This window comes from Lepidothrix coronata, unplaced genomic scaffold, assembly GCF_001604755.1.
Source record: "Lepidothrix coronata isolate B3197 unplaced genomic scaffold, Lepidothrix_coronata-1.0 Scaffold250, whole genome shotgun sequence".
NCBI classification, from domain to species: Eukaryota; Metazoa; Chordata; class Aves; order Passeriformes; family Pipridae; genus Lepidothrix; species Lepidothrix coronata.
Window position 1 is genome coordinate 797,481 of NW_016690430.1, and position 19,454 is coordinate 816,934.

The 19,454-nt window shown below is 36.3% G+C and overlaps 1 protein-coding gene across 7 annotated transcripts in view; it reads left to right on the forward strand.

Moving 5' to 3' along the window:
* SCN2A (sodium voltage-gated channel alpha subunit 2) overlaps window positions 1–17,965 on the forward strand; it is a 76,573-nt gene extending 58,608 nt beyond the window's left edge. For 5 of the 7 annotated variants that reach the window (XM_017835169.1, XM_017835171.1, XM_017835166.1 and 2 more), the window contains 10 exons: window positions 938–1,058; window positions 1,423–1,577; window positions 3,625–3,798; window positions 5,861–5,983; window positions 10,163–10,444; window positions 10,975–11,028; window positions 12,065–12,202; window positions 12,842–12,946; window positions 13,115–13,385; window positions 14,644–17,965. In XM_017835169.1, the coding sequence (XP_017690658.1) occupies window positions 938–1,058; window positions 1,423–1,577; window positions 3,625–3,798; window positions 5,861–5,983; window positions 10,163–10,444; window positions 10,975–11,028; window positions 12,065–12,202; window positions 12,842–12,946; window positions 13,115–13,385; window positions 14,644–15,839 (2,619 nt within the window). In that variant the 3' untranslated portion in view covers window positions 15,840–17,965. The remainder of the gene's footprint in view (window positions 1–937; window positions 1,059–1,422; window positions 1,578–3,624; window positions 3,799–5,860; window positions 5,984–10,162; window positions 10,445–10,974; window positions 11,029–12,064; window positions 12,203–12,841; window positions 12,947–13,114; window positions 13,386–14,643) is intronic. The other 2 variants (XM_017835167.1, XM_017835168.1) reach the window with 1 other exon arrangement.
* The last annotated feature ends 1,489 nt before the right edge of the window (window positions 17,966–19,454 follow it).

Sequence of the window (19,454 nt, forward strand, 5' to 3'; positions counted from 1 at the left end):
ATTAGAAGAGTCATAGAATGCTATGATCAAACTACTTTTACTTATTATAGTACTCATATTTGTCTGTTACCAACATAATGTGATGGTGTAAAAGAATAACTTTTAAAGTTTGAATTATATTATCAGTATGATTTATTGGTGCAGTATTATTTTATGATAGTATTGTTTTAAAAACCTTTGTTTTCACCTTCGTCTTCCAAAGATTTTTTTTTTGGCCTTTTATGGTGATTGGACATCTATGTGTACTCTACCAAAGTAATAAGTAGTTTAAAAATGCACAATAAATTCAGAAAATGCATTGGCAAGTGAGAATGCAAAATATCAGCTACTGCTCTTAAAGTAATGTGCTGCTCTTTCGGAAACAGAGAGAATTAAATTATCCTATACAACTCATAACATGTGTTTTCATGTCAATGATAACGAAAAGTTTATGTTGAAACTTTTTAGATTTAGATTTTTTCTGACTTGATAGAATAACATTTACTTGAGACATGAAAATACATCTGTGGAGCTTGCTGTTGGTTTGGTCATGACGTTGGAAATTTATTTGTATTAACACATGCTATCTGGTGTCATCTAAAATGCAGCCACATGATTGGATTAATTAAGCAGTACAAAGTGTGGAAGGCACCCAGTCCTAACTTACTGAAATTTCCCTTCTAAATTCTTATGTGTGGCTCAGAATAGTAGTCTAATAATTTCAGCAATTCCTTGTATGAAAATATCAAAATATTTTCAATAGGGAAAATGCTCATGGTGTAGTTTCTAATCTTGTGACCTCACCTGTAGTAGAGCAATTTGTCATTATAGATTGCAGATAAGAAGTTATTTTAATGTCAGACAACTGAATACATGCAAAATATTTTGATATGCATTTCAACTTTCTATTCAAAATAACTCAAATTAAAAAAAAAATTATGTGGGGTTTCATTCACAGAAATTAAATGCATCCAGTTCTTCCGAAGGCAGCACAGTTGATATTGGACTACCTCCAGAGGGTGAACAACCAGAAGCAGAACCTGAGGAAGTTCTGGAGCCAGAGGCTTGTTTTACAGAAGGTAGGGAAAGCAAAATATATGCAAGATACATCGACCTAATGGTATTGCCTTGCACAGAATTTTATTTTTATTCAAATCAGAAAGAAGCTTTGTGATTATAGTTGTAATTTCTATTTGCATTAGTAAGTCCTTCAGAGTCACTGCTGTAGATTACTGTTCACGTGTGTGCTCTCTTTCTCCTTGGAAGGTATAATAAAAGGTACAAAGCTTTAACTTCAAATATTGAAACAAAAATGCTTAAATAGGAGATACTTATTTACAAGCATCTATTGCAGTAGTACTGAAATAATTGACTACTGTTAACTGTAATTCCTAATAAATACTTACCTTATTCTGATGTCTTAAAATTTATCATCACATTTAGGATGTGTACGGAGATTCAAATGCTGTCAAGTCAGTGTAGAAGATGGAAAAGGGAAAATCTGGTGGAATCTTAGGAAAACCTGCTATAAGATTGTTGAACACAACTGGTTTGAGACCTTCATAGTCTTCATGATTCTTCTCAGCAGCGGTGCTCTGGTAAATTAAGTGTGAAACTATTGTGACTATTTTAAGCAGCAAGCATTTAGAATTTCTGTTAATCATATAGCTGCAGGGAACAAATCAGAATTTGATATCCGATTCATAAATGTTATAATGTAAACATGTATCAGCAAGTATTTGGCATATATTGTAGGTTACATAAGAGTTTGCTCACAGGCTGTGAAACAAATCATTTGGCAAGTTCAAAATTTAGATTTAATGGAAATAAATAATTTTATCAGACTGGTGTTCACATACCTTCATATTGATGATAATAGCTTTTTTTTAATATACACATTTAAATAAAAACACAGCTGACCTAGGAACTTATCAAGAGCAACTTGAATTGTCAGACTGAGATGTAGGGTGCCAACATGATTCTATCAGGTATTTTACAGATTGGTGTTAAATCAAGTGCACTGAGTAAGTACTGAACTAATTAGTTCCCCATAGCAGGAGCAAAATGTAATATTCTTGCTACACTTGGTTCAATGCACAGTGATTCACAATCGTTGTAGACATTTTCTTTTGACAAGGGAGCTCTCTCTATTTAGGACTGTTTTGTGGGTTAGCGTGCAGAGTTTGGTTTCAATTATTCATCAAAAATACTGTATCACAGAGTCATTTTTAAATCCTTCATAGAATTTTGATATAAAGTTGTAGCTACCACAAAGGAAATCCTTATGTCAGTAAGCCAATGCTCTCTTTAATGCATTGACCCTGGCTGGATACCAGGCACCCACCAAAGCTGCTCTAATCACTCCCCTCTGCAAGTGGAGAGGGGAGAGAAAATATAACAAAGGGTTCATGAGTTGAGATAAGGACTGGGAGAGATCACTCACCAATTACTGTCATGGGCAAAACAGACTCGAATTGGGGGTATTAATTGAATTTATTACTTACCAAATCAGAGTAGGATAATGAGAACTAAAATAAATCTTAGACATCTTCCCCCCACCCCTCCCTCCTTCCCAAGCTCCACCTTCTCCCTCCCAGCAGTTCAGGGAGATGGGGAATGGGAGTTACAGTCAGTTTATCACAGGTTGTTCCTGCTGCTGCTCAGGGAGAGGAGCCTTTTCCCTACTCCAGTGTGGGGTCCCTCCCAAGGGAGAGAGTCCTCCATGAACTTCTCCAACGTGAGTCCATCCCATGGGCAACAGTTCTCTATGAACTGCTCCAACATGGGTCGCTCTTCCAGGGGGTGAAGTACTTTAGGTACAGGCTGCTCCAGTGTGAATTTCCCACAGGGCCACAAGTCCTACCAGGAAACCTGCTCCAGCTTGGGCTCCTTTCTCCATGGCTCTGAAGGTCTGGGCCAGGAGCCTGCTCCAACATGGGTTTCCCACTAGTTCACAGTCCTCTTTCAGGCATCGACCTTCCTTGGCGTGGGATCTCCTCCATTGGCTGCAAGTGGATCTCTACAACCCATTGACCTCCATGGGCTGCAGGGGCACAGCTTCTTCACCTCCTGCCCCTCCTTCTACACTGGTCTTGGTGTCTCCAGGGCTGTTCCGCTCACATGTTCTCACTCCACTCTTCCCTGGCCGCAATTAGCTCAGTGCAATAACTTTTTTTCCCCTTCTTAAATATGTTATCCCGGAGGCATTACTATAATTCATGATTGGCTCGGCCTTGGCCAGCGGTGGGTCCATCCTGGAGCCAGCTGGCATTGGCTCTGCCAGACATGATGGAAGCTTCTGCCAGCTTCTCATACAAACCACCCCTGTACCCTGCTACCAAAACCTGGCCATGCAAGCCCAATACAGTATCCATGGAAACAAATTAAAATTAGTTTGGGGAGTGGTGCTGTAGTAGTACATGAACAGTTTTGCATGTCACTGTTCAGCTTAGCTGAAAGCTGAATATTGTGTTTGGACCCAGCTTTATGAAAAGTGTGAAGCGAAAGCCAAAGTTACACTTGAGGGAAGGATGTATGCCTTATCATCACATATATTTTTTCAATTCAAATTCTTTCTTGGCCATTATATACCACACTGCAAATTGTGAAGATATTTAATTATATCTTAAGAAATCTTTTTCACAGGCATTTGAAGATATCTACATAGAACAACGTAAAACTATCAAGACTATGCTGGAATATGCTGACAAAGTTTTCACGTACATCTTCATTCTGGAAATGCTTTTAAAATGGGTGGCTTATGGCTTTCAAACCTATTTCACTAATGCCTGGTGCTGGCTGGACTTCCTGATTGTCGATGTATGTATTCTTTTTCATGTCCTGTACTACAGGCTCTAAAAATCAGAATATTATGTTTTCAGGATAGGATTTCTGTTCTATTAAATGAAAACTCTATTTTAACTGTTGATGTGGTATGGTTTATAATTCTTTTCAGAAAGGAAAAAATATTCAGATATACTTGTTACTCTAGAGATGTTGTACTGAAATTCTCTACTTTATGAAGAAGTAATGCTTTATTGAAATAATGATTTTTACTATCTTATTTTTTGGTCGTATGGAAAGGATCCTCTTCAGTTTTTGCTGTATATGGAAACAATTTCTTTAAGGGTTTCTAATATTCTAATCAATTACTGTAAGTGTCCTATCTCTTACTCTGTGCAATATGAAAGGAAAATACTGCTAGGAATCCTCAGTTCCATTGTACTATTCAGTACTCTTGCACTTTTCACCATATTGTGGGTGACCTCAAAGAGATGCTTCATAGAACCATAGATGAGCCCCCTTAAAGTGGGTTCTCAAATGATTTTCAAAAGGCTGCACTACCAAGGAGCAGATACACATTGTCTGAGAGAGACCTACTAAGTGCATTGTGATTTCAAGTCTGCATGCTCAACAATGTATGCACGGTGCTGGGTAGCACAAATGGAAGATTACAGGTCTTCTACCATATAGCAGATATTCATTTCCCTTCCATCCCCAATAGCCTGACTGTGATAATAGGCATCTCTCTGTTCCATGGATGTAATTCCCATGGAAAGCAGGCTAAGAAGGTGTCTTGATTCACTTATTTGCTCATTTCAAAAAGCAGCAGAATTCTATAGGAATTGCTATGTATCTCCCTAAAACTACAATGATATGATAGGTCATGGAGTCTTTACTATACAGAGCTTGGAAAACATTATAACTTTTAAATCTATACCAGCATTGCAAATCCTATGATAAAACATGACTATATGCACATTTAGTATTCTGTGAATGAGCCTGTCCCTTTGTATAAAACAGTGTATTGGCTCAGTCATCAGATGTGTGAATTGCTATGACCAGTAGAGCTTGTATTTATCAACAAATATTTTATTCTAATTTGATAATCAGGGACTTAGTTACTTCTGTGAAATTTATAAATAACTTCACTAGTTTTTCATGGCAACCTTAGCCTGTTGCAATTTTTTTCATGAAAAAATTAATATCCCTTTTATTCTGTAGTCAGGGATTGAGATAAAAAAAGTGAAAAGATCAGTTTGGAGATGGAAGAATTGAGAGAACAGGAAGGATGGAAGGGAAGGGCATTAAATTAAGGGAAATAGGGGGAGATTTGGTTTATTTTTTCTTTATTAGGGCCACTCCTTCCCAATGGCTATTATAAATACATTTCCAAGGATTATTGATGAAAGATAATTGTATTATTTATTTTACAGCTATTCTAGTTTATTTACTCATCTACCTGCAGACCAGACCAGCGTTATGCAAGCCAGAATTGATGAAGTGGTTAAAGGAATCACAGGGAATGTAATGAAGTGTGGATATGCCTAACAATGAAGCTTCTACCATTGTCTAACAAACAGTTGGTTCTCAGTCTTGATTAGTCTGGTTAAATGTGAACAGCATTGGTAGCTATGGCTATTGAATGAGATTTTCTGGACACTAGAAAATTACATTTGACCAAAGGCCGGGTCTGGATGTGGTTTTTGAAAGCTTTTACATTCTCATCAAGTTCTGAAGATATCATGGGAAGTCCTGACCTAAATTGGCCATTCCAATTCACCCAGCTTTTGAGAGTTTTCTTTTTGCATGTGACTTCGTTTTTCTTTAAATACCACCAAATGTTGACTGGTTTATGTGAATGTAGAAGGCATTTTTTATACCATTCTGCCAGCATGGTTTCATCAACAGGTACCTAGAATATACTTTTATTCTACTTTGTCTGACTTGAAAGATCTTTCTGCATTATAGAGGGATTCCTGGAGAAAGAGGTCCAGCCTTGAATCTTCTTGAGAAGTTCAGGGCACACATCATTCCCATCATATGTCTCGAAAGGATATACGAGATGAATGAGCAATATTGCCTTTCTGTTTTTGTGTAGGTCTCTTTGGTTAGCTTAACAGCTAATGCCTTGGGCTACTCAGAACTTGGTGCGATTAAATCCCTTAGGACACTAAGAGCTTTGAGACCTCTAAGAGCCTTGTCGCGATTTGAAGGGATGAGGGTAAGACAACATGAAAGAACTGAAATGCTGCATGTATACACGGAAACAGTGCATGCAGAAGACTCAGCGGCAAATCCATGCAGAAGTGCTACACTATCATCCTGTATATTTCACATTTATCACTAACATATAAGCAAAAGGCTTCATCTGCTTATATGAATTCATGTGTTATTGCACACATTTTACACTTATTTAGGCTCCTGGGCCTTTCACCCTATTTCATATTTTCATGGATGGCCCAAGGATTTATGAACTGCATGGATCTATGCAATATTACTACAAAACTGAATTTATCCCATACAAATACATCCTACTATAGCCAGAACAGTTTTAAAAACCCAATACTTCCTCTCAAAAGTGTGTGCACATGCGCCCATGTATATGTGCACATGTGTATTTCTTACAAGTGTAGAGTATCATAGACAGTCTATCAAACATCTTTTAACCTACAGTTCTGTATATCTTAGTTGGGAATGTCTGTTACAACTAAAAGTTTTGTAATGAATTTGCATGTTAATAAGTAAATTGGCACTATACCTTCTCTCATATTAGAACTATTGCATTCTATTTAAGAAAACTTTTCTAACATATCAGAGATTGAGCTGGTTTTATTTCTGGTTGCGTACTGCTTTCCATATTGATTCTAAAATGTTGATTATAATCTACAGAGCACTAAGCAGCCTGAAAACATATCAGACTTTTGCTGTCAGAGTTGGGTATATTCGAGAATAACCTGTTCCCAGCTGTTCATTAGCAGCGTGGCAGCTACCACAGCTGAGCCCCTCAGCTGCCCAGTGGGGCATGCTCAGTCTGTTCCTGTGCAAAGTCAAATTCATTAGTTTGGCTCACTTCTTCAGTGCACTGAAACGGACAGATCTTATGCATTCTGCTGTGACTTGAAAGCTCTAGAAATGTTTCTCTTAGGGGTAGTAGTGAACAACTGGAGATGGTAGATACACGTAGCTCTTTGTAGTACCCGCCACAAAAAGATGTCTGACATACACCTTCGGGGTCCATCTGTCTCTCCTGGACATACTGCCACAGATCTAAACAGCAGATGCACCTGAACTGGAACCCTATTGCTGTCATTAAAAGTGATCCTTTTGTGAGCTCTCTGTTGCGATCACTGATCTTTGGCACCCCAGGTTGTAAGCTGATTAGCAAATTTGTAACTCAACTACAAATTGGTGAGAAAATGTGATGCTTTATGTGTGTGGAAAGTAAGAGAAGAGGCTTCAATCAAAAAGAAGACAGGCTTTGGTGAAACATTATAAATTCAAATAGGAAATACCATTTCCTTGTCTCCAACATATTTCTGGAGCTTTACTAAAGCAAATTTGAAAATGTGGGATCTTTATATCAGGTGTAAGGCCTGTCTAAAACCTCAGTAGTGTTTCACTAAAAACTGCATTAGCTGGGGGTTTTCTTTATGACAATGATTAGGAAAAAAACCAAACCAAAAATATTACAAATTTTATATGCACAGTAAATTGCATATAAAGTGGCAATTTATCGTGGCAAGGAAAAAACAATCATTATGTCATGAAGGTTTATTAGTAATTGTCAGTCCCATGAATTCTGTGTTGGTGTAAACTTTACCTACTAATTGGATCCTGATCTGCCAGCTGTATCTTTGTAAAATACTCAAATATGGAGGCGATTTATGTCTTTAGCAAAAGATATAAAAAAAAATTAGATAGTGTCAGACTAGAAATATGATCTATATTTTTATTAGTTAAGCAATTAACCATTGAAATTTTCCTATGGATATAATGAATTTTGCCTTATTTAAAGTAATTAATTCTAGGTTTAGTGTCTTGAAAGATACAGTACCTGAAAGTGATGAAGGAATTAGTATGAGAACATTTTAAGGTCTGAGACAGGGAAATTCAAGATGTCTGTTTATAACATAGTCATTTCCCGTGATGCACAACTGTGTGTTTTGAGTGTCTTCAAATGATTCATATTACAAGCTGGTCCTCTATAGATTCAGGACTCAGACTAAAACGAGAGAAAGTAGGTCAGCTGTAGGAATCCAGCAATTAAAAAATGAAGAACATGACTGGACCTGCAGATGTAGCAGAAACAGGAACAGAATTCTCAGGTGTACTGAGACTGGAAGCTTGAGGACAAATATTTTTACTTCCTTAACTATCCCTTTATATCTCAATAATTATTCCTGATGGATGATATCGCTTCATTTAAGAAATCTACTTATATTTTTTAGGTAGAAGAATTGAGATAACTTGAAATAAAATTTATGTAAAAGTAATGACTAATACATTTGAAAAATATTTCCAATTTAAACTAATTCAGTATTGTTTTTAGAATATTCATTTGCTTAGGTCAAACAGCTCCTTATGGCATTCCACAGTCATGATGTTGACAGTGCTGGTACAAGCCTGTCAGCACAAGACAGCACTGTTAAAATAGTCAGAAGAGATTTATCCATTAGTCAGGGAATCCTCTCTACCCAGCTGCTCAGTGATAAAATGCTATACTATTTTTGCTTACTGATTTATAATAGGTATTGCCAAGGAGATTTTTAGTACGATTAAGAAACTATTCTAATTTTTTTTAAATTTTCCCACTAGAAATAACCAATTATTAAAATGTGATTTAAAATATGGGGGGGGGAAGCAAAAAAACAAACTAAAGGATGGCAGGTTTGGACTTAATGCAGCATTCTATGCTTTTATAGAGTCATGGAGTAATTTACATTGAAAGGAACCTTATTTGGTCCAGCTTCTAAATTTAACATAAAAACAACTTCATTGAAGTCCTATAGGATCTCAAATGTAGTCCAACGTATGTCTCACCCAAAAGAGGTAGTGTTTTGGCAGGAATGGAGCCCTGAAAGTAAAACAGGTATTGTTCCTTTCCTTCAGCCCAATGCAACTTCAGAGCACACGTGACGGTGATGTTCACCACCTACTCAAACATTCAAAGGTTTTATTTTCTGTTCTGTAAAATGGCGAATGAATGACAGGTGATTTACCTAGATGACTAATTTTATAGTTAATTGATTCTATGGATGCTATTAATTGTAGATATAATTGTAATACCAAAATACTTTACATGCTTAAACTACATATTTGTATTTCAAACAGAAACAATTAGCTTAGTATGCTAGAGGATCTGCCCTAGTGCCTACATCATAGAAACTAATTAATTATAAACTATTCCATCAACATAATAACTACTGTTCTGCATTTAAAAAAAAAAATCTTCATTAGGGTCTAAGGATCTGATTCAATTGTTTTGGCAAAGTTGGCAGCAGTGCTCCACAGTTACTAAATTTTATATTCTTAGAGTTATTTACAGAAAGATTTAAAACAAGAATTAACTAATTTAGTGGTTCATCAATTCCATCATTAAATTAATAATTTTCATTCATAATGGACCTACTTTCTCCCTAATTTTATTTTCCTTACTGTTTTATTTTCAATCTGGCATGTTTTTAATCATTGCTCATCATCGTACATGAACTCATTTTCACATTTTTCTTTCCCGAAGCCTGATTTTTCCCAAAATTCATTTGGGAATTAAATCAAGTCTCTTCTTCAAGTTTTATCTGCCACTTGCCTGAACCCTAACAGCTTTGGTGTGTTCAGACACTCAGTAGGTTTCCTGGTTTGAACACTGCTTCTTTTCTCATTTTGTATGTAACCATCCAAATGAACATGCACACATCCCTGAGTTTTATTTTTAAAAAGACTTAAAATTAATTTCAGTTAAAACTTTGCTTAGTAATAGATTTGAACTGTTTACCCAGTAAACATGTAATATAAAAAATTTGGTTTGTTTGATTCAATCAGTGATTATAATTATTATGGACATGATTTTGCAGACATACATTAAGTAAATATTCTAAAAAGAACTAATAAATACCTTTTTTTCTGATTTTTTTTTAGTTTGTTTTATCGGTTTGTTCTTATTTTTTCCCAGTCTTTAAAGTTGCCATTTGCTACCGTTTGTATTTTTAACTTCTAATTATGTTGACATTTTATCTTTTCTCTATACTGCTTTTCTGACTTGTTACTCTCAACAATTAAAACAGTGTAACACAGATATTAGAACTATAACTGAGTTACATTTAAGAAAGGCTGATGATGCATTTGTAAGGTACTGATGCCTGTGTTCTTACAATGTCTCTCTTCGGTTTCATTTGTCCTCTAGGTCGTTGTGAATGCCCTGTTGGGAGCGATTCCATCTATTATGAATGTGCTTCTTGTTTGCCTTATATTCTGGCTGATCTTCAGTATCATGGGAGTAAATCTATTTGCTGGAAAATTTTACTACTGCGTTAACACTACAACTGATGAGAGATTTGACATCAGCCAAATCAACAACTACAGTCAATGTGAGGAGCTCATACAAAACAATGAAACTGCCCGGTGGAAGAATGTGAAGGTTAACTTTGATAACGTAGGCCTTGGTTATCTTTCTCTGCTTCAAGTGGTAAGTCACCACTCCTTAATTTCTATTTCTCTTTCTAGATCTCTGTTGCTGACTTGTAACAGTAAAAAGTTATTTCTTATTGTTTTTTTTTAATTTAGAAATTTTGTCTGTCACTTTTTGGTTTGAATTATGAAGTGTGGGATAAATCCACGACTCTGCAGAAATCATTCAAGCCCCAGGGGCTGTGCTGACTATGAGAAAAAAATACATAATTTAAGCCTAATACACCTGAGCTGTATTGAAAAAAAATAGCTTGCACAAAAAAATAACTTTTACATCAGATATTACTCATAAGGGATAAAAGTTCTTAATAGGTGCTATGTCCTCTATAGTGAGATACTAGAATTTGCTTGCAATTCTTGTGCATGAATAAAACATACAGTAGAAGGCAAGAGTCAGCTATTAATGTTGCACTGTGCTGGTTTGTACGATGAGAGCTAAAGACACTTAGTCATCAGGTCTTAAACAACATTTCTGACAAGCCATTTTCCAGGAAAAGTGTGATGTAAACACCAGTGTTCTTTTTATAGGCTACATTTAAAGGATGGATGGATATCATGTACGCAGCTGTGGATTCTCGTAATGTAAGTATAGTCCCTTGACTCCATTTGTTTTGACTGTATGAGCTCCGAGATTTGAGAATGTAATTTTAACATCTTTCAGAAATAACAGTAAAAATGAGAGAACAAGGAGCTATTGTAATTTTGTAGTCAAAGAAAATGGAAACCATAGGAAAATACAAGAGATAGGGAAAGCAGAGGAGCTTTCCTAAAGCATTCCACGTTCTCGATGGTATGGTTGGACCAAAATTCCTCAATCCCACACCAGACTTAACTGTTGTCTGAAATGCCTTTTCCTCCTCTTATTGTGCATCGAGGAATTATTTATATTTGGAAACAGGCACTGATACAGAGATAAGTTTTTTTGTAATACTGATCTTTTTTTAAAGCTCAGACTTTCACTGTGCTCTGCAAGCCACTCCTTTCTTTAGGGCACAGTGCCTATTTTTAATTTGGCCTGTGCACTTTTTTACCCTTTTGCCTCCTCCTTGCTCCCTTGGTGCAAGTTTTTCTCTAGTTCTAAGTAGACAACTGAATAAACTATACTGGTAAAGCTCCAGCTACACTCACAGCAGGCCTGTTGTAGCTGTACCAGTGTGCATAGCAGTACCAAGAATATATGCTTAGTCTAAACATGGCTTGGATGCCTCTCTTCAATAATCCGGTGCAGTTTCCTAATTCCCATAGCAGTGAAAGCTCTGCCTGCCCACATCAGGGGCTCCCACAAGATTTACAGAAAATTCTGCAGATTTACATGCTGGTGTTTCTCCTCGTCTGTAGACTCAGATAGATGGAACTTTAGCAGTTTAAACTAATCGTGTCTTCAGTATTTATTCTGCATTCATACAGGCCAGTTACTTTTTTTAAAATGAAATATCAAGTTTGATAGCAAAGTTCTTTTTCAAGAATGTAACTTAATAGATTGAAAGTCAGTGGAATGGATATGTCAGAACTTGACTGTGAGAAGCAAAGATCAGAGTGATAGAGCCCTAATTTTATCCAGCATATATTTTGTGCTTACTGTTAAACTAAGGTTTAGTTTCTATGCCTGTTTTTGCAGGTTTTGGATCAGCCTAAGTATGAAGATAACCTGTACATGTATCTTTACTTTGTCATCTTTATCATCTTTGGATCATTTTTTACCTTGAACCTTTTTATTGGTGTCATCATAGACAATTTCAACCAGCAGAAAAAGAAGATAAGTACTTAACCATTATTCTGCAAAGAAATCAAACAAATGCTTGGTGTTGGTCCAGTCGTGAAAACTTTATTCATTAAGTATTTTTTTTTTCTTCTATGATAAATTAATATGAGCTCTGCATTCTAAATACATTGAATTATTAAAGCTTACAGCTTGACTTGATGAGGGCTTGATGGACAATTGACAATATATGTCTGTCCATGATTAGTGAAATACTCATTGTCATTTTTGTAAAGATGTGGATTTGGGGCTGGAGTCTACAGGAGACTCATAAAAAGTCTATCCATTGAAATAGCAAAATTAGCTATAAAAACTCTTTGCTATATTACCTTCATATCACAGAGCTCAGCAGTGTAGATTTCTGAACTTTAATAACAAACTTTGTATTATCTTCATTTGTACTCTTTAGTCTTTTTGTTTTGTCAACACTGCATCAAAAGGTATCAGTGTTTCAGCTGCAGAATTAACCCTTTGTGTAGCTTAATACTTAATTTATAAAAATAATAGAAGAGGATTTTTATATCTGTCCTAAATTTTCCCACAGATGAAAATGTGAACAAGAGTGATTATTACTATTATTTTTAAGTAATCGATAAAGATAGATGATTGTAACCAGTTTTTGTCTCTTTGGTTTACTTTGGAGGTCAAGACATTTTTATGACAGAGGAACAGAAGAAATACTACAATGCAATGAAAAAATTGGGTTCAAAGAAACCACAAAAGCCTATACCTCGACCAGCAGTAAGAATAAAAATATTTTCTGTTATTTTTACATCTGTATGAAAATTGGATTTTTTCAGTTATTCTTTAGGCTGAAATAAGTTGTAAGCTAAAACAAGAAGTGATATAAGAAAATCCTTATTTATCTCAAATACTTTTTTTTTTTCTCTTTTCCCCCACCTCCAACAGAACAAATTCCAAGGCATGGTCTTTGACTTTGTAACAAAACAAGCATTTGATATCAGCATCATGATACTTATCTGCCTTAACATGGTCACAATGATGGTAGAAACAGATGATCAGAGTGAAGACATGGAAAACATTTTATATTGGATTAACCTGGTGTTTATCGTACTTTTCACTGGAGAATTTGTCCTGAAATTGATTTCACTTCGCCATTACTACTTTACTATAGGTTGGAATATTTTTGATTTTGTGGTTGTCATTCTCTCCATAGTAGGTAAGAGCAATTAATTTTTATGAAATGTCTAATTCTGTAAAAACAGAAACATTTTTGGCATGTAAAATCTATTTATATTTTGGTTCAACTTTGTCACTAGAAAGTCTTATCCACAAAATAACTGAAAAGTGTATGGTAAGAAATTGTTTAGCAAGAGGCTTCATACATTCCTACTTTTTTATTAGTTAAAATTAGATCTTTATTCTGAATTCAATAGATATTTCAATGCATACATAAAAATCAATTTTGATATAAACTTACAGTAGTAGTTGCAGGTGAAAGAGTCCAGCAATCCAAAATCCAAGAGCAAAATCTGTGTGGGACTATTGTTGGCTAGCATGAACATATCCTAGGCAGCAGGGTAAAACCCTTAGCTGACTTCAGAGTTTTGTTTGATCTGGAGAGGTTTCATGCCTGAGCTGGAGTGAGAAACTGGAGATGCAGAGCTGAAGCAGATGTAGTAACAAATAATGACTCCACTAATCTTTGCTTTACCTAGAGCAGCAAACCTGAAAGAACTGAGTAAAAATTGTGTTATTTTAACTTTTCAGAACTCCTTAATATGCAAATCGGTTTTACTATATTTATATCCAAACAGGATGTAGTTAATTTTATGCTTTGAGGCACATAATATAATGCTCAATTTTTCTACTCTTCAATGAGGTTTAACAAATGTTTTTATTACCAGTTTGTTTACATTTGAATTGCTGTGTCACTAATAATAAACTTGTGTTCATGTTATTTTATGTATGATTAAGGAGTTGCAGTTCTCTAAAAACATATGTATTTTCTTTGAATACCATAACTTGATTACATGACATTTTAATACTACTGTATGTATAACCTTTCTTCTGATTAACTGAGATTATTTTTGTTACAATTAAACAGAAAGGTATTCCTCTGGTCTCAACATTTGCTAATATACATACACTAGTTATCAGTTTGCCCTAAAAAAAGATTGATGTTGTGTATTTGTTTGTCTGTTCACATACATTCTTATGCAATTAATACTCAGAAAAATCATTGATGCAGTTTTCCATTATCCTGCAAATTGCTTCAGAATTTCTATTGGGATTTGTGAGTTTCCAAAGCATACCAAACTATAAAGGCTTCGTAAAAACAACTGAATGGCTAATTTCTAAAAATCTGTTTAAATATCCTATTCTTCTAAAGTTCTACAATATTTGTAGAATAAATCTTTAGCAGTGGTTTTTAAATATAATAATATTCTTTACTGATTTAACTTGTTTTTCTCTAGGTATGTTCTTAGCTGAGATGATTGAGAAGTACTTTGTGTCCCCCACACTATTCAGAGTCATCCGACTTGCCAGAATCGGTCGAATCCTGCGCCTCATTAAAGGCGCCAAGGGAATCCGCACTCTGCTTTTTGCTTTGATGATGTCTCTTCCTGCTCTGTTCAACATTGGTCTGCTGCTCTTCCTGGTCATGTTCATCTATGCGATATTTGGCATGTCCAACTTTGCCTATGTTAAGAGGGAAGTCGGGATCGATGACATGTTCAACTTTGAAACGTTTGGCAACAGCATGATCTGCCTGTTTCAGATCACCACGTCTGCTGGCTGGGACGGTTTGCTCGCCCCAATTCTGAACAGTGGGGAGCCCGACTGTGATCCCCATAAAGATCATCCTGGGAGCTCTGTGAAAGGTGACTGTGGCAACCCTTCTGTTGGGATTTTCTTCTTTGTCAGCTACATTATCATCTCCTTTCTGGTAGTGGTGAACATGTACATTGCTGTGATTTTGGAGAACTTCAGTGTTGCTACTGAGGAAAGCGCTGAACCCTTGAGCGAGGACGACTTTGAGATGTTCTATGAGGTCTGGGAGAAATTTGATCCCGATGCAACACAATTCATAGAGTTCAGTAAACTATCAGATTTTGCAGCTTCATTAGATCCGCCTCTTCTCATCGCAAAACCGAACAAAGTCCAGCTCATTGCAATGGATCTGCCCATGGTGAGTGGTGACAGAATTCACTGCCTTGACATCCTGTTTGCTTTCACAAAGCGTGTTTTGGGGGAAAGTGGTGAGATGGACGCCCTCAGAATACAGATGGAAGATCGATTTATGGCAGCCAATCCTTCTAAAGTCTCCTATGAACCAATTACAACCACATTGAAACGAAAGCAGGAGGAGGTGTCTGCTGTCATCATTCAGCGTGCTTACAGACGTCATCTTTTAAGGCAAAAATTCAAAAAAGTGTCATGTATATTTAGTCAGGATAAAGGTAAAGAGGAGGATGATCTGCCCATGAAAGAAGATATGATAATGGATAAACTAAATGAGAACTCTACTCCAGAAAAAACAGACATGACCCCATCCACAACCTCCCCACCTTCTTATGACAGTGTAACAAAGCCAGACAAGGATAAATATGAAAAAGACAAATCAGAAAAAGAAGATAAAGGTAAAGACAGCAAGGAAAGTAAAAAGTAACACAGAATGATGTTTGGGATAAACTGTTTACAGCCTGAAAAAGTATGTATTTGTGTCAACAGGACTCCCGTAGGAGGTACATGCCAAACTGTCAGTTTTTACATATATAGATATATATATCATTATATATATATATAAGGTCAGTGCCTATAACAAGACAGTGACCCCTCGTCATCAAACTGCAACTCTGTAAAACAGGGTAACATCTTGACAGGAGGTTGTTGTTTTTAGTACCAGCTGACAGTGCTGAAGAGATGATAAAATGGCCAATCAGATGGTAGGGACCAGTTAAAAAAAAAGGGTGCAAACCTATGAATCTCTGTGTTTAACATGAAACACACAGTACAAAAATTGTATCCACTGTTAGCATTTCAACAGTCACATTTGCCATATTTTTACAAAAATCAGTGTTGGTGAACTTATCATTTTTTAATTCACAGGTTGTTTACTATTATATGTGACTATTTTTGTAAATGGGTTTTATGTTGGGGAAGGGGGTATGAGGACCAGGTGTTCTACTCTCGGATTCTCTATAATGTACAGACTGAAGTGATTTGCATGAAGGCATGCTGCACTTGTAGTTCATGCATGGAAAAACATGACGTCGCACAAAGCAGCAGTCTGACTACTTCCATGTTTCAGGGTGGCTCTATATTTTGAGGTGCTTAATAACAGTATCCATCTAGTATCTCATCCAGAAAAATCTTAATGTGCCTGTAAAGTCCCATATAGTCTACAATAATAGAACAGATGTTTTATTTTTTCATAAGTCATTTAACTGTGGTTGAACAAACTCTGCGTAAAAATTTTTCCGAGGGACATGAGTCCACTTTTAAGTATTCTTGTGTGAAAAACCGCCTACCTGACCTTGGGAAATTGTGTTTACCAAAAACTTAAGAATTATGAAGTTGTTCTGCTTCACCCTGCAGTATCATTTAGCCATCTTCTGCTCTCAGCAAGGTTGACATTATATGTGTTGATTAAAAAAGTACCGTCTATGTAAATAGTTATTTTATCCCGTGGTGCATGTTTGAGCAAACAAATAATGACGTGCACAATATTTATTGCATCAAATATGTACCACAGTAAGTGTAATTTGCAAGCTTTCAACAGCTAATATGAAATATTCTGTACCATTATAGATAGTTTGGAAGCTATCACTGATGCATGTTTATCTTGCCTTTGCTGCTGTTATTCTACTCCTTCCACTGTTAAGAGTCCAATATGGGAAGCCATATCTCAGTGGTTAAGTGAAATAAATTGGTCAATCGGTCATCATTCTTTCACAACATCAAGCAATAGTTTGCAGCTATTTAAGAGTTTCTTGCTTTGCGTTATAAAATTTTAAGTGATTACTGTACGGTGTATAGTCAGACTGTACAGGATATGTTGCAAACTGCTTAATCTGTTGAAAAATACATGGATAGAATTTTCTAAGAAAATATAAATATTGTAAAAAATACCATTTTATTTTATTTTTCAGCGTTTTGTACATAAAATAAGAAATGAGAATTATCTTCAGGTTGATGTTACTGTCACTTTTGTTACCTTCTCTCCATAGCACTTTTTAATTCAAGAACTTCACAAAATAAGAAACAAAGGAAAGAATGGGGTAGCTTTAGGTTTCTGCTTTTTTATTAGTACTGTATTTTTGCACACATTTTAATGTGAAATAAGTTTCAAACTGAGTCCAAAATGCACTTGCTTCCAAATAGATATAACTTGTAATTGAAATGTGGTGGGGAAGATTTGTTTAAAATTCTAGCACTGCCTGCATCAGAAGTTTCAAGGTAGTCTTTTTATTCATGAAATCTTTACCAGTGTTTGTTTACATAGACTATTCTTATTCTTGTTGATTCATGCTGCACTAGAACTGTTCTAAATATAATATGGGATCCACAATGCTTTTTTTTTCCACAGGAATTAAATAGCAAACTTGTATAATTTATCACATCGGGACATTTTGTGTTTCTTACACAAGCAAAAATTCGATGTTGACTCCTCCTTTTACAAAAATATTGACTTGTGTGTCGGTGAACTGCATGCAGGAAAATGCTATTACCATAAAGAACAGTAAACCACATTACAGTTGAGCCAAAAGAATAAAGACTTCATTTTTTATTGTATTTAATGGTTCTTTGTTGTTTTTTTCACTACAAACTATTGGCTATCAAGAGGTGTTATGAAAATAAAACGTGAATATATAAAGTGTTAGAAATAATGAGTAGTGATTAGAATTCATTATAATAATAGATTTGCAAAAATTAAAAATAATCTAAGCTGTATGCTTTCAGAAAGATGTTTAATATGATTTGCACTTTTCAGGTTATTAATATGGTTTAGGATCCTAGTAGGATAATGTTTATGTGCTCATGATGCTTAAATCCCTTTTTCATATAATTTATTCTGAGACAGCTAGAAAAACAGATGTTAACTCTCTAGCTATCAAGGCTGAAAAGCATTACGTATCATTTCAATGATCCTTTACATTTGACGTGAAGAGTTATCTTTGTGTTATAAAGAAAAAATTGTCTACCTCATAATTTTAAAAGTGTAATTTATTATTTTGTGTTAAGACACGAGAGTCAAATTTTTAGGTAGCAGTCATATTTGAGTGCTATTTCAAAAAAGAACTTTGTTGTAAATTTAAAGTCATGTTGTGACTAAACAAAAGCACAAACTCTAATAATCATCATAGATATGCAGATGTGCACATCAGATACCCCGTATAGTATCAGGAAACCCAGATATACCCAACGATCTATGTTATGTGGAAGTCCGAGCTTTAGGTGTGGACCCCAGCAAATGGAGCAGTGGGATGGTGGGTGCCCTTCATCTCTTCCCTCCACAGTCTTCTACAACTGATGGTCTGTGGAGATTGTTTACTCTACAAATGACCATTGCTACATTAGTGTAGCGAGCTCTTAGGCAGCAGTATTGCAATTAGATTTTTTACCTCAGACTGTGAAGTAACAGTCGTCAGGATAGGGTGTAAGATAGGGAGAGATGAGAGAATCTGAAATTCTGTAATTTAAGGACAAATTTCCTCAGTATGGTTGATTTTGTGGAAAAAGAAAAAAAAAACACAACAAAAAAAATGTTGAAAAAAATGCAGGTACATAAATAATATACGCGTATGAATTAGACCGGCAGGGGTTTGTGATTAACAGAAGACTAGTACAAAGGGAAAAATTAATTAAATGCCGCAAACGTGACAAACAGCTGTGGTTTTGTTTGGGTGCTCTTCCCCCCCCTTTTTTTTCTCTTTTATTTTCTTTTTTTTTTTGCTAACATGTGTAGCGGTACTGGGTACACTCGTGTCCCATCGGACACCGGCGCTGCCCGGGTGTGTCCCCGCAGCGCCTCCCGCGCTCCCCCCGCCCCGGCAGCGCGCGCAGCCGTGAGGCGGCTCCGGCCGCTCGGTCCGCCCGCGGCTCCGGGACGGCCCCGCCGGCCCCGGCACGGAACCGCCCCCCGGCCCCGGCACAACGCCGACCTCTGGCCGCTGACCAGCGCCGCCCTACGGCCCAACACCGCCCCCCGGTCCCGGCACAGAACCGCCCCACGGCCCTGGCCTAGCACCGCCCCCCGGCTGGGAGCGCTCCGCCCTCCGCT